Here is a 26,329-nt window from a genome sequence, read left to right as displayed (position 1 = left end):
TAATGACTCCAGTGGAAGTTGTGGCTTCTGTAAATAAAAAAAGAAGAAATGGATAAAAGAGGATTTAGGAAGAAGGGAAAATAGGCTATGATGTTCTTATGTGAGAAGATCAGTGTGAGAGACATTTTTGCCACCTTATTTCTAGAAAGGATGCTTTCTTTACAGCTTGTTAGCCTACCGATATTGGAACTTCCAGGTTCAACAGTGGTACCTGAGGCCATACCCTTGGTACCTGAAATGAGAAGGACATGGGATTATCATACAGAATCTTCCACATCGAGGCAATCTGAGTATCAAATCAATGTATAAAAATAAATGTATATTTCCAGGGCCATATCATTCAGTGTTACATTGTGCATGGCAGCTTCCAGAAACACTGTTCACAGAGACCGTTTTGTCCAGATGGCAGACCTGTAAGCACGCCCTTTCACTGGCCTTTCTACTCCTGGATTGAATCACGTGTGTTTTTCTCGTATATCAATTACTTCATTCATTCAACAAATATTTACTGAGCTCTGTTGAATACTAGAGATTCATCACTGAATAAATGAAGACTTTTTACTCAAGAAGCCTATTTTCTAGTCAGCCTACTTAGCAAATATAACACAAAATCTTCAGCTAAAAACAGAGGAAGTTTTTCCACATCTACCTGCTTTACTTTCAGTGACTTGATTGTCTGATGTTCCAGAGAGAGTTACTAATGGTTGAAAGCAGGAAAAAGATTCTGTGTATGTTATGACCTTTAATCATTCATGGAGGCAACCAACCATTAGGCAATTTAGAATTTAAAGCTCAAGATACAAGTCAAATGGGAGGCAAAGTTTTCTAAGTTCATTTTAGTCATCCTTTTACCTGAGACAGAACCTTCTTGGACAGTGTTGACTCCTACAGTAATGCCTGTAATATCCAGTGGGTTAGTCTTCCAGGGAATTACTACTCCTACTGCCCTCTTCAGAAATCCACACCACAGTGCCAGGCGTGGGAAAAGGCTGGTCCAGAAACCAGCTGGGGGTTGTGAATCAACAGTATTTTGGGCCCTGCATATTGGCTGGAGGGCCTGCCCTTCCTGTACAATCTCTCTGATCCAGAGGCAAACTCATGATGGTTCTCAACAGCAATGCTAACATCTGGGAATCCTAGTTCTCACTAATTTCATCACAATGACTCTGAGGCTTTCTAAGGAAGTTTTAGACTCTGGAAAAAAGAAATAAGGAAAGTGGAAAGTATGTTTGGGGATACATATTTCTCCCTGGGGTTAGACAAGGGATGATTGCCTTTGTATCTATTCCATTACCAGTGCTGGAACTTCCAGATGTAATAGCTGGGCTGGAGACTACACCACTGGTACCTGAAATCACAAAGGAAAAGGGATTATATGTCATTTCCTTTACGTTCAAAGAAGAGCTAAGAAGAAAATCATTATGTTTCTTTTCAGTCATTGAGGTCCTATTCTAGGATTCCTCACATATCTTTCCACAAGTACATTTCTTTCGGAAAAAAATTAAGTAAAACTATATTTTCACAATAGAAGTCCTCTTATTCTTAGTATTGGTAAATACCAGGGAGATATTTATATTTTCTCATGTTCACCTGTTTGACTCTCAGAGACCTGGCTCCCTGGTAGAGCAGTCTGAAGAGAAGACAAGACAAAGAGATTGAGTGAGAGACAGAGAGAGATTTAGAGAGAGAGAGAGAGAGAGAGAGTATTCTGCTGTATATGAATTCAGGGATTTGGGACAATATTAACACTCTGGAATTTGGAAGCTCAGACAAAGATTTCCATAGGGCAGAAATCACTCTGCACTCTGTATTATTTCAGCTAGAAGGAATTGACAAAAAAAAGAGAATTCTTTTTGGATTCTGGCTAATATGCTGGTGATATTTGTAATACCAATGGAGAAATCCCATCCCTTCTTTAGACTTGAAGCAGTGAAGCTCAATTCTGTATTTAATGGATTTTCAAAAAGATTTTATCTCTAATAGCAAACCTATTTTGACTCACTTGCAGTGTCCCTAAATTACACACAAACTTTCTCAAGGAAAGCCTAGAGAGTCCTAAAACTGATGGTCTCAAATCACAGGCTCTTTGTTTTCACCTGTTTGAGCTCCAGTTCTAGTCTCTTCTGTGGAAATTGTGGCCCCTGAGGGAAGAAATAGGATAATGATGAAGTCTGGGAATTTGGAATACTGGGAAGAGATATTGGAGTATTTTTATTATAGAAGCCCTAAAAGTGAGATCATGACATCTGAGATTAAATATGGGGAATTTCCTTCTTGCTAACCTACCTGTGTTAGAAATTTCAGATGCAATGGTTGTTCCAGACAATTCTCCAGTGATACCTAAAATGCAAAAAGTAAATGTTGCAGTACAGCATTTCCTCCTCAGTTCATCTTGGAATCATCAGTGTGGCCCTAAAGCACTAGTATCCTTTTCTGAAGACTGTCTATGAAAAAAATGGAAAATAAACAATTTTACAGCATTTCATTTCTCAAGTCAGCTTTGGATGGATGTGTTGCACCTGGGGTTCCCTTTTACTATGTAGTAAGAGGAAGCAGCAGTAAAAATCACCCTTACCTGTTTTACTTCCAGGGACATATCCACCTGGTGTGCCAGAGGTGCCTAAGTGAGGGAATAAAGTATGGTTTAATCTTTGTAAGAAAGAATCTTTGATATAACTTGGAACATTTTGATAATCAGTTGCCTTCATGAACTTTTCCATTGAGGGGAGATAGAAAATAAATAATAAACATCATGCATAAGTATGGGAGAGATGATAGACAGCAGGCTATGGCAGGAAGGCAAGCTGGGTAAGGAGGATTGGAAGTACTGGGGGAAGGGGTTGGGATATATGCAATATGTATGCATACCTTTTTACAGGAAAAAAAAAATCTTTGTAAACCAGAACACTGAGGATAGCTTGATTGAGACATCTGTGGTCTTGGAATTCCCAGGAAGAATAATTACCCGGGTTCATATGGTACAGTATTGTTGAAGAAGAGGACTGTCATGGAGAGGATGTACAACTAGTTGACCCTAAAGCTACACCCAGGCAATCAGTGACACCTCGCCCCATTCCCTGGCCTTGGAACTTACGTTCTGACCACAGTTCCCATAGTGGGAGTCATTTTCAAGGATGCAGCCTGGAGAGAGCAATGTGTCATTGAAACCTTCAGGATGGTATACGTGACTGAACCCAGTTAAGGCCTCTACATAAACTTTTAAGATTCTGGCAGGCAGATGCAGAGATCTACTTGTCTTATGGCTGCCCAACACAAGCTTTGCATGTAAGTTCCCTTGTTTGTTAAACCTGCTACCCACCAACATGGAGTGGTTTGCCTCTTTCTTCAGTCTCACCTTGCCCTTTGTGGATGGAGTCAAGTTTCAGATTTCTCCCAGGAAGCTCCTGAGTTTTTGAACCAACAAATATGGCAAGTCCTTCCATCATACTCCTTACCATTCATTTGCTCATTGAAGTGATCCAAATAAAGAAATAATGAGAACCTAGGCCTTGGACTGAAAAACTCACCTCCTGGTAGTCCTCCTTGGGAGGTCTCACTGCCTCTTGTGGAACTTGTGGCTTCTGAGAGAAGAAAAGAAGAAAGGAGTAAAGATTTGGGGTGTGGACAGGACATTCTGGGCTTCCACAGTCTATATCTCCTGAAGGTCCACGTTTAGGACTCCTGACCTGTGTTGGCACTTCCAGGTCCCAGAGTTTTGCCAGAGATGCTCTCAATTGTGCCTGAAATAAAAAAAAGGAAAAAAAAAAGGTCTGTGGTCAACTTGTTGCACATCATGAAATGGGCATAGGCTTTTAAAAAAAACTGTTTCTCCCATATACCAGTGAATCTATATTTCTCTGGACTTCTTAGTTTCAAGAGATCCTCCAGGTATTTCCTTCAAAACATATCATTCCCTTCTCAAATTTATGGAGAAAGTCCTCCAACACTGAGACCCCCTTTTAAGGTCTAGTTAAAGGAAGATAGATTTGAGGGCAAATCACCTGTATAACTATCAGGAATGGGCCCCGTGATGCCCTGATGAAGGCTCGTTAGAACACAAGCAAGAAAAGTTGAAGTGTCTGAACTGAATTTATTGACGTCAAATATTGAACATCTGCTAAAATTTTGCCCAATATGCTGAATATGGAAATTCAAAGAGTTTTGATATATTTCAGACAAGACTTTTTATTAGGAAGACATTAGAAAGTACAAGTAGTGACTCAGCAGTGCTCACCCATGATTATTCCAACTCTTGATGTTCTACTTTCTTCTACAGAAGTTGTGGCCTCTGAGAGAGGGGAAAACGAAAGAGAGATGATTAGAAACCATGCAAGGACCATGGAAAATATGTGGTAGTTCTCCTACACAGGATAGCACTGGAGTAAACTCATCATAGCTGGATCCATGGAAGATTTCCTGCCATTTTGTCGACTCACCTGTGTTGGAACTGCCAAGGGCAACAGTTGTGCCAGGAATTACCTCAGTGGTGCCTGAAACACAAAGGGTCTAAAGTCATCACAGTGACTTGTGTTTGTCTCCTAAAGACCTGCCTCTAGAAGAAATGTGCTATATCAAAGGGTCCTTTCACTGCTTCCTGATGAGGTGAGAGTCATAAACCTTTTCTATGACAAATGCCATTAAAAAAGCAATCAAAATGTTCCCAAGTTGAGGCAACTTTCTCAGACAACCCATTTATTCCAAGACAGGAAAACAAGGTGGTTTTTTCCCAGGTTCACCTGTCACACTCCCAGTTGCTTGACCTCCTGGTACTGCAGTGCTATCTACTGTGGGCCAAAAACCAGAAGAATATTTGAATGCGCCAAGGAAAATACTGAATATCATTATTGATTATTTGAGCAAGAAAACCTTTATATAGATAGGCCTGTTCACATTGCTTTCTCTTCTTCCTAGGTGTGTAATATTCCTTGGTCCCCCTGATGTGTATGCCATCCCAAGGAGAAACCCCTCACACGGATTACACACCAGCCCATCTTTAGAAAGTTACATCTGTGAGGCTAGATGCTAGTATTGAAAGTTCTTCCATAACATGTTAAATCTAAGAAAATCCTAAAAGCCAATGAAAACTACTCTGCAGGAGATCACAACTCCCAACAGGCAAACCTATGGAGAATCATAATTCATGCTAAACCCCAAACTATGAGCAACCCATTTATACTAGGTCTGAGTCCAGTTCCAGGTGTGCCACTGCCTCCTATTAATCTTGTGGCCTCTGAGGAAATAAAGTGATGAATGATGAGTTCTGAGGATTTGGAATATTAAGAAAAGAATGATGCTGATATTTTATCAGAACAGGTCTACTAACTATATTATGAGGTTAATTAGCAAGATTTCCTTCTTGTTAACCTACCTGTGTGGGAACTTCCAGATATGGTTGTCTTAGAGAATTCTCCTGAAGTACCTAAAGTGAGAAAAATAAAGGGATCAACACAGCATTAACTCCCCAGTGAATACTGAAGTAGCTATGCAGCCTTGAATCACTGGAGACCTGTCCTGCAGATCTTTGATTCTGTAGGAAATGAACCATCAATTACTCCCACAGTTTCCTTTCCTGACCCACCTATTGATCATTATTGTTATTAGAGTTCCCTTTCCATAGAGTCACTGAAAGTGAAAGGAGACCTTATGTCACCCTCACCTGTTTCACTTCCAGACCCTGGGCTCCCTAGAGTGGTGACAGAGCTGCCTGAAGGAGGAAAAAGGCAGATGAAGTGTTCGTCTTTCTAAGTTTTACTCATCAATTACTTGAGCTAATTTGATATTCAGATATTTAAAATAGATCTCCTTGACTCTAATACTCTGATAAGGTTAACTTATTTAGTCCATCTTACCTGACATGGAACTCTGTGAACTGCTGCTGGCTCCAGGTAAAACCATGGTGATACCTATTAAAGCAAATAGAGTGAAGCCTCAAAATAAGTATACATTTCATCGTTCCACTAGTATGTATTAATCATCTCTTCTGTGCAATATTGTTTTAGACCCTTGCATATATCAGCAAGCAGAATATTCAAAGATCCCTACCCTAATGCAAGTTACATTCTAGCAACTGGAGACCAACAGTGAACAATAAACATAATAAATAGGTGGATGTGATAGATGTTAGTAAGTGTTATGAGAACATGGCAAACCATATAAAAGGATAGGGGACTTGGTAGGCAGGGGCTGGCTAGCAGTCACCCTCATTCATGGCATTCAACAGCTAGCTCTGCAAGCCCATGCCTCTGGAAATCCAGATGGAGATATCTGAGGTCATGGAATTCTTAGGCAGACCCAGGTTTGTGACTCTGGCATATTGTGTTCCCAGAGGAAATTCAGGCCCCTTTCCTTTGCCCACTTTCACACTAATGTGTTCACTGTATTCACACAAACAGAGATTTGATGAAAGTCCCAAAGCCTCAGATTAAAAGAGCTCACCTCCTGGAAGTTCTGGTTGGGTGGTCCCACTTCTTCTCGTGGAAATGGTGAACTCTGACAGAGAAAAGAAAGAAAGGAGTAAAGACTAGGGTGTGGGAAAGTACACACTGTGCTTTTGTCAGAATATATCACCCAAGGTGCCACTGTCCAGATACCTGTGTTGTAACTTCCAGGTTCCAGAGTTTTTCCAGAGACTCTACCTGTAGTACCTAAAACAAGAAAGGGTCAGTGGTCACTAGCTCAATTGCTGTTCACCACGTGATTTAAATAGGAATCTAAAGTCTCCGTGCAATAGCAAACTATAACCCTGAGACTTTTAGTACAAGTAAGTGATCCATATATGCCCCTTGTAACATGTCTTTCTACAATTTTACTGAGAAAGTGCTCAACTATCAGGTCCCTTTTTTTGGAGGCGAGATAGGAAATTTCTCTCTACATTACCAGTTTATCTATCCTAGTTTGACTTCACAATAGTCTAGTGAAGGCACTTATAAGCTCAGGAAATAAGGAAACTGTCTTGTCTTGTTTTTCTGAATTTGCTCAATATAACATATATAAACAGTGAAGATATATTTTCATAAGATTGTTTTTGTGAAGGTATCATAAAGTTCAGGTATTAGCTTAGCAGGCCTCACTTTTGGCTATTCCAACTCTGGTTGTTTCACTTTCTCCTTCTGTGGGAGAGAAGGAGGAAAGAGTTAACTGGAGAATATTTAAGGATCATGGAAAGGATATGGCAGGAGGTCTGCAAAAGATAGTAACAGAGGAGACATCTAATTTGTGGGAGGACTGTGGAAGATTATATGTCACCTTGTTGACTCACCTGTGTTGAAATTGCCAGGGGCAACAGTTGTGCCAGGGGCTACCTCAGTGGTGCCTGAAACACATAATGAAATGTAGTCACCATGGTGCTCATGTTTCTTCCCTAAAAGCATGCTTCTAGAAAGAACCTAGGTATATCTTCATAGTATCCAACTGGACTGCTCACTGACTCTTCTCTGTTGATGAGCTCTGTGTAGTTTTTCATTAACCATTTTATTACCAAAGCAATAATAGTGACAATGTTCTCAACCAGAAATACACTTCCTGGCATTCTACATCGAGGAAACAGGGTGGGTTTCTCCCACCCTCTCCTGTCTTACTCCCTATGACTTGGCTTTCTGATGCTACATTGGTTTCAAAACAGAAGCTATGAGTGTGCTGAGAACTTGAGACACTGGGAAAATACTGTGCTCTTCATCACTTCCTTGTGAAAAGCATACATCTACGTGGGACAGACATGTTTCCTAGGTTCCTGTAACTCTTCTCAGTTTCTCAGGAATACAAAGTTTTCTCACTCTTCCCTTGTCAAAGCTTATGATATATGTAAATCCACAGGAGAAGTGTTTCATAACAATTACTACAATCCCAACTTCAGTATTACAGCTACGACTCTAGAATGTTATTAGCAACTTTTCAGAAAAAAAATTCAAAACTGAAAAATAATTAATTTGCCTAAAATGCAGTATTGGTAGAGTAAATATGAACTGTTCTCCAGAAATTCTCTCTAGGATATCCTGTGTCATAATTAGTGATAATAACAAGACAGGAGCTGCTCCTTCTCACCTGTCTGGAATCCAATTCCAGCAGTACCAGTATCTTCTCTGGATGTTGTAGCCTCTGAGGTAGAAAATAGGAGAACAGTAAATTCTGGGCATTTGGGATATGGGGAAGAGGCATTTAGTATTATTTTTTCACAGCAGCCCTACAAAAAGCTTCATGTCCTGAGTGCCTATAGTGGTGTTCTTATTATTATTTCAGCCTTACCTGTGTTGGAAATGCCTGTCTTAAAGGATCTCTCAGGTTTCTGGTAGTAGGTAATGAGTGACAACAGAGTGATGCATATTGAATGGTCCCTATTCCACAAAGGTAGAATCTAGTGGATCAGGTGGGCAAGTATCAAAATCAAACACCTTATCAGATAAGGACCAGAAAGGGATTTTATACCAGTGAACAAAATAAGAAAAAAATGTCTGTCCTCATGGAGGTTATACTCAAATGTAAATGCTAAAAGAATGCAGAGGGGGAACAATTAAGAAAAAGTGGAACATTCTAAAAAATAAATTTCTTTTGCATATCTTTTAAAACTGTTAAATTTAAAAGAGACACCAGGATGCAATAAAAGCTAAAAAATTTAATGGAAATGATAGGTGACAAATAATATGCTGAGAAATATGGAACTGCCTTTTTATTTAATAAAGAGTGTATTTCTAGAGTCATTTTTGTTTATTTGATTGATTCTGTAAGTTTGTACACAACCAGTGCAGAATTTAACAATTATATATAAGATTCAATGTCTTTGGTATGATTCAAGAAGGTATAAAAATAGAAAAAGCAAGAGCCCTATGCTACCAAAATCTAATTTGAAGTTTATGTTTTATTAATCTGATAAATTAAGACTTCTACTATCATATTTTTGATTCTAGTTACTGTAACACCATTTTTTTTCAAATCCACATTTATAATGTGACATTTTTTCATCTGTTACTTCAGGTTGCTTAAATGGCACTAAATTTAAAAATACAAATATATTTATAAATGTACATTTTTATTTAACTCAATTCATACAGATTAATTTGTATTAGGTTAAAATTTGAGAAGAATATAACAGTCCCTTAGATATTTTTCAGTGTTCAAGTAGAAAAATTAGAAATATTATTTCAAGGCACATTGTGAAAAAGCATAATTTTGTCATTTTAATATCAACTTACCTACAACAGGTTCTGGTGGAATTGCATTATCGGAGCCTAATAAAGAAAAATTAAATTCATGTTTCAATTAAATAATATATTTGAATTTTATTTTTAAAATTCACCACAATGGGGCTTCTCTGGTGGTGCAGTGGTCGACAGTCCGCCTGCCAATGCAGGGGACACGGGTTCGTGTCCCGGTCCGGGAAGATCCCACATGCCGCGGAGCGGCTGGGCTCACGAGCCATGTGCTCCACAACAGTGAGAGGCCCGTGTACCAAAAAAAAAAAAATTCACCACGATGTTTCAAATGCCATGATATATAAATTTTTTTATTAAAAAACAGAAATATATTATTTCCACAAAGGCTCATCTTAGAAATTCTATTCAGGGTGAGAGATCTCTTGGGAGATAAATTGTAAAGTGCTCTTTTAAGAAATCATCTATGAGTTACAAATTATCAAACTAAAAACAAAGGCATTGCCCTTTTCCCAAATAAAATGTTTACACATATGTAATTCTTCTTTGGTTCCATTTAAAGACTAAAGTCTTGAACTTGGAAAATGCAAAAAAAAAAAAAAAAGATAAAATACATACAGTGCCCAGGAGTCACATATTAGTAACTATGGAATTAATTTATAATTATTATGTTCAATATATAATATGAAGCATGGCAATTCATTTAGGTTAGCATAACCATAGATTAAACAGATAATATTATACATTTAGTCTGAATCAAATTATCAAATTAATTATTTTCTAGTGATTAGTTTGTAAAATAATTTTACATAAGGGGAGTTTGTAAGAGTAGTTAGAATAAACATAGGATAAATCTTTACCAGAAAAAGAAACAATAAGCAAGCTATTCTTTAAATATTGGACAATTTATTCACTAAAACCTAGGTTCTATTAGATAACCTGCAAATTGAGAAATGAAGTTTTTCCCACTATATTCGATATGAGTATATTGGGTTGGCCAAAAAGTTCATTCGGGTTTTTCCATATACGATGCTACAGAAAAACCCGAATGAACTTTTTGGCCGACCCAGTGTTACTAGTCTAGAAACTTGATAATATATTATAGGCTTGAATAAATAGTCCATTTATTGTTAAGAAAAAATTGTCTTATAAGTATTTGTGAATTTTATGTCATGTTGTAATAACTGTAAAAAGAAATAAAGAGATAAAATTTTGATTTGCAAAACAATAGTATTATAGTTTTCATAAATGCCTCAAATCTTGTGATTTCAGAATGGCAAAATGCCAAAGTTTCTCAACATATTAAAAATGTTATACTTCTTTTTATTATCTGCTGCTGTAGTTTTTATAGTTAGAAACGGGGAAAATTTAATCTATGTAAATATTAAATGCAAGCTTTTATTAATGGGTCACTAAGGATCATTGTATATTTCCTTAGTGAAGGATGCCCTTGTGGTAAAGAGCACACTGTGGAGTCAGTAAACAATGGATAAAAATATTGTCTCCACATGTAAATTGATACAGCCACTATGGGGAACAGTATGGAGGTTCCTTAAAAAACTAAAAATTGGTCTTCCCTCGTGGTGCAGTGGTTGGGAGTCCGCCTGCCGATGCAGGGGACACGGGTTCGTACCCCGGTATGGGAGGGTCCTGCATGCTGCAGAGCAGCTGCGCCTGTGGGCCATGGCTGCTGAGCCTGCGTGTCTGGAGCCTGGGCTCCACGACGGGAGAGGCCACAGCAGTGAGAGGCCCACGTACAGCAAAAAAAAAAAAAAAAAAACTAAAAATAGAACTACCATATGACCCAGCAATCCCACTACTGGGCATATACCCTGAGAGAACCATAATTCAAAAAGAGTCATGTACCACAATGTTCATTGCAGCTCTATTTACAAGAGCCAGGACATGGAAGCAACCTAAGTGTCCATCGACAGATGAATGGATAAAGAAGATGCGGCATATATATACAATGGAATATTACTCAGCCATAAAAAGAAACAAAATTGAGTTATTTGTAGTGAGGTGGATGGACATAGAGTCTGTCATACAGAATGAAGTAAGTCAGAAAGAGAAAAACAAATACCATATGCTAACACATGTATATGGAATCTAAAAAAAAAAGGTTCTGAAGAACCTAGGGGCAGGACAGAATAAAGACACAGAAGTAGAGAATGGACTTGAGGACACAGGGAGGGGGAAGGGTAAGCTGGGACGAAGTGAGAGAGTAACATTGACACATATACACTACCAAATGTAAAATAGCTAGCTAGTGGGAAGCAGCCACATAGCACAGGGAGATCAGCTCGGTGCTTTGTGACCACCTAGAGGAGTGGGATAAGGAGGGTGGGAGGGAGATGCAAGAGGAAGGAGATATGAGGATATATGTATATGTATAGCTGGTTCACTTTGTTATAAAGCAGAAGCTAACACACCATTGTAAAGCAATTATACTCCAATAAAGATGTTAAAAAATATATATTGTCTCCACTATTTGTTTTGCTGTAGAACCTGGACCAAGTTATGTAATATCTTTTCTAAGTTCTTCATGAGTAAAATGAGATAACAATATTTATTTAAATAGTTAAATAACATAATAGATTTTAGGGCATTGTATTATTTAACTGGAATTATTATTAATTATTTTGCCATGTTTAATTAGCCAGTGAGCATGAAAACAAGTCAAAAAATACATCTCACATCTCCTGCTTACTTACCAGTAGTAGTGGATCTTTCTGGTGCAATTGTTGAGCCAGGGGTGGCTCCTAAGGAATGTGAGATTAAAAGAAGAAAGTCATGAGCAATGTTCTTATTTTATTGGGACACTAACTGGACATTTAACAATTTAACTACTTTGAGTCCAGATGTTGCAGTTGCAGTACTGGTCTGAAAACACCTAACAAAATATCCAAGGTCCTCAATACCAGATAATTTGGATCAGATTTTCTGATTTCTAAACTTATAATACACTAATATTCAATAATGGATATTTATGAGATTTATCAAAAAAACTTATGTTGGGTTGTAACTGGGGCCAATAGCTTCCCTTCCCACTCGCCTGATTTTCTGGGTGTAGTTGATCTGGTCATGCTTTCACCCACTTCAGTAGTTTCTCCATATGGTTCTTTAGTTGTGTCTGGTTAAAAGGATAACTGACTATTATCTTCACATGGTTCATTTTGTAAAAATTATAAACTTACTGCCATTTAAGTAAATTTCAAATTTAGATGTTAATAAAAACCTAGAACACCTCTTAATCATTTCTCAAAAAATATGGTCCTTGCTTAAATTAACTTAAATCATTATTGTAATTTGGGCCTAAGGCATGCTCATATTGGACCACCAAAAGAGCATCCTGGTGAGTCTTGTCTGCTTGGTTCCCAGCAGAAGTGGTTCCAAAGCTTGATGCTCCAACTGGGCCTCCACTACCAGCACCTCTGGTAGCTCCTACTGATCTACTGATTCCACCTGGTCACAAAAGAAGTAATAGGGATGAAAACATAACCTTCTTAAGGGGCCTGAGGAATCAATTTAAAACAATAATATTCTACAAAGTTCCCATCTTTGAGTTCTAAATAGTATAATTCTGATAAAGTAATATAGTTCAAAATTAGATCTCTATTAAATTAAAATTATTTATATTATTGTCTAAATATAGCTAACTTGTCTTACCTTCATATGTGGTAACCTCACTTCCTGGCCCCCAAGTTGTCCTCCTGGCCCCTGTGGTTGTAAAAGTTGATGATCCAGTTGTTCCAGATCCTTCAACTGGTGTCCCAGTTGTCCATGATCTTCCAGTTGATGGTCTAGTTGTCTTCGATCCTTCAGCTGATGTATCAATTGTCTCTAATACTCCAGTTGATGATCCAGTTGTCCCTGAACCTACAATAGATGTTCGTGTTTTCCACAGCACTCCAGTTGATGGTCCAGTAGTCCCTAAACTTACAACAGAGATTTTAGTTGTTCTTGTCAATCCATCTGGTGATGCAGTTGTCCCTGATCCTTCACCTGAGGGTCCACTTGTTCCTGATTCAACAACAGTGGTCCCTGTTTCTCCAGATGATGATCCAGTTGTCCCTAAACCTACACTGGATGTTATTGTTGTCCTTGTCACTCCAGATGATAGTGCACTTGCCCCTGAACCTATACCAGATGTTCTAGTGGTTATTGTTAGTCCACCTGCTGATCCAGTTGTCCGTGATGCTTCAGCTGATGATCCCCTTGCTCTTGAGTCAATAACAGTGGTCCCTCTTTCTCCAGATGGTGGCCCAGTTGTCCCTGAACCTACACCAGATATTATTTTTGTCCCTGTCACTCCAGATGACGGTCCAGTTGTCCCTGAACCTACAACAGATGTCCTAGTGGTTATAGTCAGTCCAGCTGTTGATCCAGTTGTCTCTGATCCTTCAGCTGATGATCCACTTGACCCTGATCCTATAATAGTTACCCCTGTTTCTCCAGATGATGGACTAGCTGTCTCTGAACCTACAACAGATGGTCTACTTGTCCTTGTTACTCCAGGTCTAGTTGTTCCTGAAGCACCAGCTGACAATACAATGGTTGATGAAGTTACATCTCCTGGGCTTGTTGTCCATGATTCTCTAGTTGATGCTTCCATTGTCCCTGAGCCTACGACAGAGAAGCTAGTTGTGGCACTCAGGCCAAGTGATGATCCAGTTGTCCCTGATGCTCCAGATAATGGTGCAGTTGTCTCTGAACCTACAATGAATGTTCCAGTGGTTCTTGTCATTCCAGGTGTTGATCCACTTGTCTGTGATCCTTCAGCTGATGATCCACTTGCTCCTGATCCTATAACAGTGGTCTCTGTTTCTCCAGATGGTGGTCCTATTGTCCCTGAAACTACACCAGATGTTATTGTTGTCCTTGTCACTTCAGATGATGGTCCAGTTGTCCCTGAAACTACAACAGATGTCCTAGTGGTTATAGTCAGTCCAGCTGTTGATCCAGTTGTCCCTGATCCTTCAACTGCAGGTCTGGTTGTCTCAGATCCTATAACAGATGATCGAGTGGTCTCTGAAACTCCCGCTGTCCTTGTGACTCCGGGTGATGGTACAGTTGTCCCTGAACCTACAGCAGAAATACCACCTGACACTGATTCTCCAGGTGATGATCCAGTGGTTCCTGTTTTCCCAGTTGATGGTCCAGTTCTCCATAAATCTCCACCTGATGATCCCGTTGTCCCTGACCCTACAACACTTGTTCCAGTTGATGCTGATCCTCCTGGTGATAATACAGGAGTCCTAGTCACCCCAGATAATGGTTCAGCTGTCCCTGAAATTTCAGCATAGATTATAGTTGTTCCTGTAACTCCAGCTAATGAACCAGTTGTTCCAAATCCTTTAATTGATGTTCTAGTTGTCCTTGATCCTCCAGATGATGGTCCAGCTGTCCCTGATACTTCAACTGCTGGTCCTGTTGTTCCTGAACCTACAATAGATGTTCGTGTTTTCCACAGCACTCCAGTTGATGGTCCAGTAGTCCCTAAACTTACAACAGAGATTTTAGTTGTTCTTGTCAATCCATCTGGTGATGCAGTTGTCCCTGATCCTTCACCTGAGGGTCCACTTGTTCCTGATTCAACAACAGTGGTCCCTGTTTCTCCAGATGATGATCCAGTTGTCCCTAAACCTACACTGGATGTTATTGTTGTCCTTGTCACTCCAGATGATAGTGCACTTGCCCCTGAACCTATACCAGATGTTCTAGTGGTTATTGTTAGTCCACCTGCTGATCCAGTTGTCCGTGATGCTTCAGCTGATGATCCCCTTGCTCTTGATTCAATAACAGTGGTCCCTCTTTCTCCAGATGGTGGCCCAGTTGTCCCTGAACTTCCAGCTGATAATCCAGTTGTCCTGGTACCTGCAAAAAAAGTTACAGTTTTGCCTGATTCTTCAGCTGATGTTTCAGTTGTCGATGATGCTTCAGTTAATGATCCAGTTGTCCCTAAACCTACATCAGGTGATTCAGTTGATACAGATCCTCCAGGCGATGATTCAGGGGTCAGTGTTGCTCTAGATGATAGTGTAGTTATACCTGAATTTACAACAGAGATTCTATTGGTTCCTGTCACTCCAGATACTGAACTAGTTGTTCCTGATCTTTCAATTGATGTTCCAGTTGTCTCTGAGGGTCCAGATAATGATTCAATTGTCCCTGAACTTACAATAGAGGTTCTAGTTGTTCCTAACAGTACAACTGTGGATCCAGTTATCCCTGATCCTACAACTGATTGTAAACTTGTCCCTGATCCCATAACAGTCGTCCCTATTTCTCCAGATAATGGTGTAGCTGTCTCTGAACCTACAAAAGATGACCCAGCTGTTCCTGATCCTCCAGGTATTGATCTAGTGGTGACTGATCCTTCAACTGATGGTAAACTAGTTCCTCTTCCTATAACCGTGGTCCTTTTTGCTCCAGATAATGGTGCAGTTGTCTCTGAACTTACACCAGGTGGCCCAGTTGGTGCTGATCCTACAGGCAATGATCCAGGAGTCCCTGATGCTCCAGATGAGGGTACACTGGTTCCTGATCCTATAACAGTGGTACCTGTTGTTGCAGATAATGGTGCACTTGTCTCTGAACCTACAACATATGGTTGACTTGTCCCTGACTCTCCAGGTATTGAACTAGTGGTGGCTGATGCTTCAACTGATGACAAACTGGTTCTTGACACAATAACAGTTGTCCCTATAGCTCCAGATAATGGTGCAGTTGTCTCTGAACCTACAACAGATGGTCCACTTGTCTCTGATCCTCCAAATATTGATCTAGTGGTCGCTGATCTTTCAACTAATGGTAAACTTGTTACTAATCCTATAACAGTGGTTGCTCTTGCTCCAGATGATGGTGCAGTTGTCTCTGAACTTGAACCAGGTGATCCAGAGGTTGGTGATCCACCAGGTAATGATCCAGGGTTCGCCGATGTTACTGACGAGGGTAAAATGGTCCCTAATCCATAAATAGTAGTCTTTTTTCCTACAGATAATGGTGCAGTTGTCTCTGAACCTACGCCAGGTGGTTCAGGTGCTGCTGATTCTCCAGGCAATAATCTAGGGGTCCCTGATGCTCCAGATGAGGGTAAACTAGTTCCTGATTCTATAACATTAGTCTCTGTTGCTCCAGATAAAGATGCAATTGTCTTTGAACTTACACCACGTGGTCCACTTGTCCTTGATCCTCCAGGTACTGATCTAGTGGTCCCTGACCCTTCAACTGATGGTAAACCAGTTCCTGATCCTATAGCAGTGGTCCCTGTTGCTCTAGATAATGGTGCACTTGTGTCTGAACCTACAATATATGGTCCGCTTGTCCCTGACCCTGCATGTATTGAACTACTGGTGGCAGATCTTTCAGCTGATGGCAAGCTGGCTCTTGATGCAACAACAGTGGTCCCTGTTGCTTCAAATAGAGACACAGTTGTCTCTGAACCTACAACTGATAGTCCAGTTCTCCCTGATCCTCCAGGAATTGATCTAGTAGAGGCTGTTCTTTCAAATGATGTTAAACTGTCTCCAGATCCTGTAAGAGTGGTGCCTATTGCTCCAGATACTGGTCCAAATGTCTCTGAACCTACAACAGGTGGTCCAGTTACTGCTGATCTTCCAGGTGATATTGCAGGGTTCCCTGATGCTCCAGATGAGGGTAAACTAGTTCCTGATCTTATAACATTACTCCCTGTTGTTCCAGATAATTGCTGAGTTATCTGTGAACTTAAATCAGTCAGTCCACTTGTCCCTGATCCTCCAGGTAGTGATCTAGTGGTCCCTGATCCCTCAACTGATGGTAAACTTGTTCCTGAACCTATAACTGCAGTTCCTTTTGCTCCAGATAATACCGCATCTGTCTCCCAAAAAATAACATGTGATCCAGTTACTGCTGATCTTCCAGGTGACGGTCCAGTGGTCCCTGATGCTCCAGATGAGGGTAAACTTGTTCCTGATCCTAAAGCAGCGGTCTCTGATGCTCCAGAAAATGATGCCATTGTCTCTGAAACAACACCAGGTGATCCAGTTGCTGATGATCCTCCAGGTGATGATCCAGGGTTCACTGATGCTCCAGATGAGGGTAAACTGCTTGCTGATTCTATAACACTAGACCCTGTTGTTCCAGACAATGACACAGTTATGTCTGAACTTACGCCAGGTTGTCCATTTGTCTGTGATCCTCTAAGTAGTGATCTAGTGGTCCCTGATCCCTCAACTGATGATAAACTGGTTCCTGATCCTATAGTTGCAGCTCCTGTTGCTCCAGATAATGATTCAGTGGTCTCTGAACCAATACCAGGTGGTCCACTTGTTGCTGATCCTCCAGGAGATGATAAAGGGGTCCCTGACGTTCCAGATGAGTGTAAACCGGTTCCTGGTCTTATAGTGGCAATTCTTGTTTCTCCAGATAATGGTGCAGTTGTCTCTGAACTAAGGCCAGGTGGTCCAGCAGCTGATGACCCTCCAGGTGATGATCCAGGGGTTTCTGATACTCCAGATGAAGGTAAACTGGTTCCTAATTCTATAGCAGTAGCCCCTGCTGCTCCAGATAATAGGGCAGTTGTGTCTGAAACAATACCAGGTGATCCAGTTGCCAATCCTCCAATAGATGATCCAGGTGTCTCTGATGTTCCAGATGAGGAAAAATTGGTTCCTGATCCTATAGGAGCGGTCTCTGTTGCTCCAGAAAATGGTGCTGTTGTCTGCAAACCAATACCAGGTGGTTCACTTGCTGCTGATCCTCCAGTTGACAATCCACATGTCCCTGATGTTCTGGATGAGGTTAAAGTGGTTTCTGATCCTATAACATTAGTCCCTATTGTTCCAGATAATGGCACAGTTATCTCTGAACCTACTCCAGTTGGTCCACTTCTCTCTGATCCTCCAGGTAGTGATCTAGTGATCCCTGATACCTCAACTGATGGTAAACTGGTTGCTGATCCTATAGCTGCAGTTATTGTTTTTCCAGATAATGCTGCAGTTGTCTGTGAACTTACACGAGGTAGTGCAGTTGTCCCTGATCCTTGAGGAATTGATCTAGTGGTCCCTGTTTCTTCAGCTGAGAGTAAACTTGTTCCTGCTCCTATAGCAGCAGTCCCTGTTGCTCCAGATAATGTTGCTGTTGTCTCCAAACCAACACCAGGTGATGAAGTTGCTGCTGATCCTCCAGTTGATGATCGAAGGGTCCCTGATGCTCTAGATACTGGTAAACTGGTTCCTGATCCTGTAACACTAGTCCCTGTTGCTCCAGATAATGGTGCAGTTATCTCTGAACTTACACTAGGTGGTCCACTTGTCCCTGATCCTCCAGGTAGTGATCTAGTGCTCCCTGATCCTTCAACTGATGGTAAACTGGGACCTGATCCTATAGTTGCAGTTCCTCTTGTTCCAGATATTGGTGCAGTTGTCTCTGAACTTACAGCAGGTGGTCCAGTTGTCCCTGATCTTCCTGGTATTGATCTAGTGGTCGCTGATTTTAAAACCGATGTTAAACCTGTTCCTGATCTTATAGCAGCGGTCCCTGTTGCTCCAGATAATGGTGCCGTTGTCTCTGAACCAACACCATGTGGTCCAGTTGCTGCTGATCCTGCAGGTGATGATCCCGGGGTCCCTGATGCTCCAGATGAGGGTAAACCTGTTCCTGATCCTATAACATTAGTTCCTGTTGTTGCAGATAATGGCACAGATATCTCTGAACTTAGACTAGTTGGTCCACTTGTCCCTGATATTCCAGGTAGTGATCTAGTGGTCCCTGATCTCTCAACTGATGATAAGCTTGTTCCTGATGATATAGCTGCAGTTCCTGTTGTTCCAGATAATGCTGCAGTTGTCTCTGGACCAATACCAGGTGGTCCAGTTGCTGCTGATCCTCCAGGTGATGATCCAGGTTTCCTTGATGCTCCAGGTAAGGGTAAACCCATTCCTGATTCTGTAACTATGTTTCCTGTTGCTCTAGATAATGGTACATTTGTCTCTGAACCTACACCAGATTGTCCTGTTGTTGCTGATCCTCCAGTTGATGGTCCTGGGGTCCAAGATGCTCCAGATGAGGGTGATCTGGTTCCCGATCTTATAACAGTGGTCTTTGTTGCTCCAGATAATGGTGCACTTGTCTCTGAACGTACAACATTTGGTCCAGTTTCTATTGAATTTCTACGTGTTGATCCAGTGATCCCTGATCCTCCAGATGACCATAAACTGGTTCCTTTTCCAATAATAGTAGTTCCTTTTGCTCCAAATAGTGGAGTGGTTGTCTCTGACCCTAAAACAGATGGTCCAATTGACCTAGATTTTCCAGTTGTCCCTGATGTTCTCATTGATGGTTCATATGTTCCTGCCACTGCATTTGATATCTCAGTGGTTCTTGATCCTCTAACCGATCGTTCACTTGTCTTTGAACCTAAAGCTGATGATGCAGTCGCCCCAGAATCACCAGTTGATGGTCCAGTAGCCCCTGATACTCCAATTGATGATCCAGTTGTTCCTGATCCTCCAGTTGATGTTTCAGTAGTCCCTGTCACTCCAGTTGATGGTACTGTTGTCTCTGATTCTTCAGCTGATGATCCAGTAGTCCCTGTAACTCCAATTGATTGCACAGTTGTCCTTGATCCTTCAGTTAATGGTACTGTTTTTCCTGAGACTTCATTTGATCGTTTAGTGGTTGCTGATTCTTCTGTTGATGGTCTAGTTGTCTCTGTCACTCCAGCTGTATAAGAGAGACATGAAGACACATAAATGAAATTACTTTCCAACCAATCAAATTCACAAACAAGAAATGCATCGAAGCACTAAGATGAAGTGAGGTGATATCCAGCATCTGGGGTTCTAATTTTAGACTCCCTGGTTAGCAAATGCCTCTCTGAAAAGATGTCATTAATTTTGAGCTCTGACAAGAAGCAGACAACTATGTGAAACTCTAGGGGAAATATCTTTACAGGCAGTGGGATCAGACAGTGCAAAAGACTGAAATGAGCTGTTTATGCTAGAGAAGCAGAACTAGATGAATGTATATGGATCATGGGAGGTTAGGAGGAGAACACTAGAAGGTGAGGACATGTACATAGGATTGGGCAAGTTATTGTGAATCAGGGGAGGGAAATTGGACATTTTTCTAAATGCAATGGAATACAATGTTATGCCTTGGAGTGATAGATTTACATATATTTAAAAATTTCTCTTTCCACTCTGTAGAGAATGTATGGTAAAGGGTGTATAATAGAAGTTGGAAGACCAGTATGAGGTTATTTCAGGAATCCAAATGATATATAAGTGCCTAGGGCTAGAGTGGTGACAAAGGAGATTGAGAACAGTGGATGGATTCAGGATATGTTCTAGAACTAGCATTAACAGGCCTTGTTTGTATTGGGAAGTGCAAAATTAAAAGAGAGGCATCAAGGAAAACTTTAAGATTTTTTCCTGAGTAAAACGAGTCAGTTATGGTACCATTTAGTGATATGGGAAAGACTGATAGAACAGGTGAGAGTATGAAAGAAAATCAAGAATTCTGTTTAGCTCATGCTAAATCTGCGATTTCTATTAGACATAAATGTGGAAATATCGAGTTATCGATTACTCAATCTAGAGATTACTCAATCTAGAGATCCAGAGAAGCCAAGACTGGGGATATATATTTGGATATCTAAATCTAAAATGTCTTCGAAAGTTTCTTATAGCTGACTTCCTATGGATTATGCAACCATGCCCACTAGGCCTGTCTTGTCTCTGATTACCAGAAGCTTCTTTCTGAGCTCAATTTAAGGGAACTTCCCACCCGCCAAGTCATGCTCTTGCATTTTTCTACAGACTAGTTTGCTATCTACCAGCTAAAACTGTGATTGCCTCTGAAAACTTAACTTTATTCTCATTCATGCAACTTTGAATTAGTATTCTGTTTGAGTTCTTGAAGCAATTAATTCCACCATACCTCATACCCTGTCATTCTTTGACACTGAGTAAAGCCTACATTTCAGTTTCCTCTATCATCTGTGGCATTCTAAAGTCATGCTGGGCTTTGTCTCTTTTATTCTAAACTCTTACTTCTTCCACAGCCTGTTCTCTATCACAATTACTTTTACCCTGTCCTCTGGAATCCACATTCAATGATTTTAAAAATTCTTCTATATGCTTAACTGTTTTACAAAATGCTTCTACTTCCTCCTGGGCTTAACCTAATGGACTTAATTCTGCAACAACCTGTCATAACTCAGAATGCTCCAAATCTTTATCTGAAGAATTCTAAAGGACCAAATGAGTATGGAGGCCTTGGATTTGTAGAGATATGGATCTACACAGTGGTGTACGTGTGTGGATGCAAAGCTCCACTACTTGAGTATAGCAACAAGTAGCCTACTCCCTCCCACATCTCCAGTTCTTCTGGAAGGTGCTCTTTCACATAACCTGTTATTTTTACTTCATTTATAAGAATAAAGCTCTTAATCCTTTACCAGACTGTGAGTTCCTATTCATCTATTTACTTATTCACCAGATATCCACCAGACACTTATCAAATCAGTCATTCAGGTAAGTACTGGGAATACAGCTGAAAATAAGAAAAGGCAAGTTGACAAGATCTTTCTATACTTTTGACAGAAATTCACCATGTTGGTGGCCTATGTAGTAATGGTGAATAACTGGATGAAGAATCAACAGTGTAGGCCCTGTTTTGGCCTCACAACATACTCATCCTGTGACTGAAGTAAACACATTAATTTTTTCATAAATAAAATGTAAATAATTCTGAATATACTGTCAATTGCTCAGGGCAGTTGTATAATTCAAGTAAGTAAATGTATGTGACAACACTTTGTCCATTTTACACTTAGTGCATTTTTTTCTGCTCATCATTTTTTATTTTTGCTAAAACAGATTAAGGTGACTCACAAATGATATTATACAATGGTTAATGATTGCCTCATATCTTTATTTTTATCCATTAAGTTGTATCAATATATTGGGTAAAAATCAAGGTATAAAAACAGTATTATTTTATTCTACCAATTATATTTCTCAAACACTTTTTTTTGCCTGTTTCATGAGAAATATTCATCAATCCTATTTATTTGTTTGTTTTTAGTCTCTATCTTTAGTCCTTCAAAACATGTTAAGTATTATGAAGCACAAACGTTGTTTAGTATGGGTTGAGCTTTGAGCAAGTGAGGTATTGTCATGTCTCATTTGCAAATTCTAGAAAATAAGGCATTTTTAAACCAATGTGTAGAGATTTTAGGGAGCAAATTGTTTTCTGAATTTTTAGACAATTCAGAAGCCAATGTTATTTATTAAATTACTCTCAGAAATTGGGAAAGCTGTTCATCATGGTTCTAGATCACTTTTCTGTTCAATAAAGAACTTATGGAAAAATATATTAATATTTTAAACTACACTTTCTAATATTAATGAACCGTGAAATTTTTCTAATACTAAAGATAGTGGATTTTTGCAAAAGACTGCAAAATGAAAGACTCTAACTTTAAATTTGAATATCCTTGTTAATGCCTGATAACTTTTAATATCCAACAGTCTATTATTCAAGAAAGAAATGAATTTATTGAACTCAAATATTTCTGTAATGGGAAAATTATATTAACAATCAATAAAATGCAAAAATAACTAATATTGTTTTATAATTATTTAGTACTTTCAATCCATATTTATTTTTGCTTGTTGTTGAAGTGATTTTGTGTAGTGTAATGCAGATCTTAGATAAAGAAATGGAAATAACTGCATGGGAAATACATCCTAAGAAGTCCCTAACTCAAAGACAACATTTAAGGACCAAACAGAAGATGGTCACTATTACTTTTTTACTTAAATCCACTATGATTGTATCAAGTAACATTCCAGTGATTTCTAAATTGGCCATATAAGAATATCAGATTTTAAATGCCACATTAGTCTTGTTTAGTAATGGAGAACACCTGAACTGTCAGATCACTGTCACACTCTGTGACACTAGTTGTACCACCTGACGTTCCAGGTGTACCTGTTATAAAGGGAAAAAAATGGAAAAGTCTCATTCACAGAATTTCTTAAAATATGAGATAACCGATTCTGATTTAAATTAACTTCCAGCTAAAGATTACAGAAGCGTCTACTTTTCCATATCAATAATAATTATTACCCTTTATACATTTCAAAAAAATGTGCTTTGACATACATTTATTCATTATTTCATTTGATCCTCATCACAATGCTACTCAATAGATTGCATTACTCAGTTTTTACAGATAAGAAAACTAAGGTAATAGAGGTTAAATGATTCACTCACTTAATTACATGATATTGATTCTAGGAGTAGTGTTTGCATATGGACACTGCTTGGGCAAGTTGTTTATTTATTTTTCTTTTTTCACATCAGAAATGATTATTGAATGTTTATCAAATGGCTTTTTTAGCCTCTTTGTAGAAAACTACTTGTTTTTATTTCTCTTAGAGCTATTAGTACAATGAACTATTTTAATGATTTTGTAATTTTGAAAAGCTTTCATTGAAAGTTAATAAGAATTATTATTAAACATTATTTTAATACACTTTTGGATTCTAATTTTAGCCACTTGTCTTTTGCTATGCAAACTCTTTAGATGCTCATTTTTTTTTTTTTTTTTTTTTTTGCTTTTTGCTTTTTTATTTCTCTTTTGATAGTTAGAAAGGTGTTTTCTGGTTTTCTGCGGTACGCGGGCCTCTCACCGTTGTGGCCTCTCCCGTTGCACAGCACAGGCTCCGGACGCGCAGGCTCAGCGGCCATGGCTCACGGGCCCAGCCACTCCGCGGCATGTGGGATCCTCCCAGACCGGGGCACGAACCCGTGTCCCCTGCATCAGCAGGTGGACTCTCAACCACTGCGCCACCAGGGAAGCCCAGAAAGGTTATATTTTATAGTGTTTTTTTAATATAATCCCATTAGCATCCTCCCAATTTTCTTTCAGATAGTGTCTATTGGTTGTCCCCTGTGGGCAGCAATAAAATTAACTCATAATCTCTTCTTTCCTTGTTCTCTTTCTCTTCTGTAGTTTCCAATTTAAGTAAATACCATTTTCTTTCTTAATGCTCATGTTTTTACTTGGTCATTTATACTTGGACGTTTTTACTTGGTCAAATATGTAACACTTATCTTCCACCTTTCTTTCAAACTTTGTTATAGTTTTAGAGCTACAGTTAAAAATAGCGTTACAATCTTTTTGCTTGTTTTCAAGGCATCTTTTTGCTGCTTAACACTCCTCCAGTGATTTCATTATGAAGGGCTCATGGCTATCTAATTCCCTGAATTCTTTCATATTCCTATAGCTTTAATACTTGAATTACATTTAGTTAGCTATGAAAACCTTGGCCCACATTCTCTTTCCTTAGGTATCTAAATGCTACTCTACTCTTGTCTAATGTTAACCTGATTTTCTTTCTCTTTTAATAGCTGCCTTTTCCCTCAACATCCAGAACATTTCTTTATCTTTCAAGCTTAACATTTTTCTAAAATAAGCCACAGAATTGACTGTTCATGAATGATTCTTTCAGGTAGGTCCTTTCAACGTGTAGATTTGAAATTTTTTTTTATTACAGGAAACTTAATCTGATTTACAATTTTAAATATTAGTTCTATTTCATTGCCTTTTCTTCTCCAGAAACTGCAATTTTATATATATATATATATATATATATACACACACACACACATATATATATACATATATATAATATTTTTGTCTGTTTCCTATAACTATGTCCTACTCTGATCCACTTTACCTTTTTTAAAAGTGTCTGCAATTTTTTTGGGGGGGTGATATTTCCAATTCTACCCTCTAATCCCTTTCCCATACTTTCAGTCATTTATTCTCTGTTGGGTACCTTGTTATTTGGTCTTTACTTTCAAGAAAAATTTTCTTTTTTTTCAATATCTCTCCTTAGTTTTCATCAATTCCAATTTAACATCTTCCTATTATTTATCCGTTTTTACCCTGAGTTTTTTAGTTTATAATTTTGATGTCTCTTTATATCTTCAGTTGTTTCTTTATTTTAAGTTTGTGTTAATGTTATGTTTTTCAAACTGAGCAGAACCCAGATGGCTCCCCCAAGTACAAAGGCCCTTCCATGTCCCCTGCCTCTTGTTTGTAGAAAAGCTGAACTCTCCCAGGCCTCCCTGAGTCACAAAAGAACAAGTTCAAGCAGTTAATGATTAGGGAATAGAGTCACAGAATCTTTCAGTGTCCGGTGCACATTCCTGAGTTGTTTTACAGATAACTATGACTGCCACCAGAGGGAAAAAGCTAACTTCATGATGACCAGAATGTACCCATGACATAGGCTGGCCTATGTCAGCCATCTATGGCTAGCACAATTCCAAGAACTGGCCTCAGGAGAATGGGATTAACATTGTTGCTCATAATAATCTATATCTTTGAGGGTATCAAAATAATTATAACTTGCTCTGCCTGCATATGTAAGCAGGCAATTAAAACTTTCAGCAAAGAGATGCTACAGACCCATGTCAACATCTTCCACTCTAAGAATATGGTGCCATATGTCAACATGAAGAAGTTACAGAACATGGACCTTCACCCCTAATCCCAGAGAAATAGAATGATGTCTGACAGTGGGGATTTGTAAGAAGCTCCTTTGCCCCTTTCCTGTTGCCTGTTTCTGTTCCTCTCAAACCTTATAGAAATGAGATCACTCGGCAACATTTAACTTAACTCCTGACTTATGCCCTAATGAATGCACATAATACCTTGCCTAACCTGTTGATTCTTTCCCTAGATTAAAAGCAGTAGGAATGAGGGCTTCCCTGGTGGCGCAGTGGTTGAGAGTCCGCCTGCCGATGCAGGGGACATGGGTTCGTGCCCTGGTCAGGGAAGATCCTACATGCTGCAGAGCGGCTGGGCCCATGAGCCTGTGCATCCGGAGCCTGTGCTCCGCAACAGGAGAGGCCACAAGAGTGAGAGGACCACGTACCACAAAAAAAAAAAAAAAAAAAAAAGCAGTAGGAATGAAGAATTCTGTAGTTAAAGAGTGACTAGCTTTCTACCCCCAGACTCCCCCTTAGCAATTCTGCAGGCAGACAATGCAAGCAAGAAAACATCTGAAGAAAGATCATGAGGAGTCAGGCATTCTGCATGCAATGGAGAATGATACAGAACCTAACATTTTGCCTCAACGATTCACTGAGATTCCCTGTTTTCCCTTTAAAAACTGTCA

The 26,329-nt window shown here is 39.4% G+C and overlaps 1 protein-coding gene across 1 annotated transcript in view; it reads right to left on the bottom strand.

Moving 5' to 3' along the window:
- The window catches only part of MUC19 (mucin 19, oligomeric), a 97,325-nt gene that overhangs the window by 21,568 nt on the left and 49,428 nt on the right, over window positions 1-26,329 (bottom strand). The window contains exons 34-50 of the mRNA XM_067698686.1: window positions 12,813-19,850; window positions 12,435-12,608; window positions 11,858-11,905; window positions 9,186-9,221; window positions 8,041-8,094; window positions 7,259-7,312; window positions 6,591-6,644; window positions 6,436-6,489; window positions 5,850-5,903; window positions 5,369-5,419; window positions 4,437-4,490; window positions 3,687-3,740; window positions 3,528-3,581; window positions 2,576-2,620; window positions 2,287-2,340; window positions 1,295-1,348; window positions 179-232 (exon numbers count right to left, since the gene is read on the bottom strand). Coding sequence (XP_067554787.1) covers window positions 179-232; window positions 1,295-1,348; window positions 2,287-2,340; window positions 2,576-2,620; window positions 3,528-3,581; window positions 3,687-3,740; window positions 4,437-4,490; window positions 5,369-5,419; window positions 5,850-5,903; window positions 6,436-6,489; window positions 6,591-6,644; window positions 7,259-7,312; window positions 8,041-8,094; window positions 9,186-9,221; window positions 11,858-11,905; window positions 12,435-12,608; window positions 12,813-19,850 — 7,986 coding nt within the window. The remainder of the gene's footprint in view (window positions 1-178; window positions 233-1,294; window positions 1,349-2,286; window positions 2,341-2,575; window positions 2,621-3,527; window positions 3,582-3,686; window positions 3,741-4,436; window positions 4,491-5,368; window positions 5,420-5,849; window positions 5,904-6,435; window positions 6,490-6,590; window positions 6,645-7,258; window positions 7,313-8,040; window positions 8,095-9,185; window positions 9,222-11,857; window positions 11,906-12,434; window positions 12,609-12,812; window positions 19,851-26,329) is intronic.

The sequence above is a fragment of the Pseudorca crassidens genome, chromosome 11 (genome assembly GCF_039906515.1).
Source record: "Pseudorca crassidens isolate mPseCra1 chromosome 11, mPseCra1.hap1, whole genome shotgun sequence".
NCBI lineage: Eukaryota > Metazoa > Chordata > Mammalia > Artiodactyla > Delphinidae > Pseudorca > Pseudorca crassidens.
Note: the sequence above shows the minus strand (reverse complement) of the source record. Positions and strands in the feature narration are given on the sequence as shown.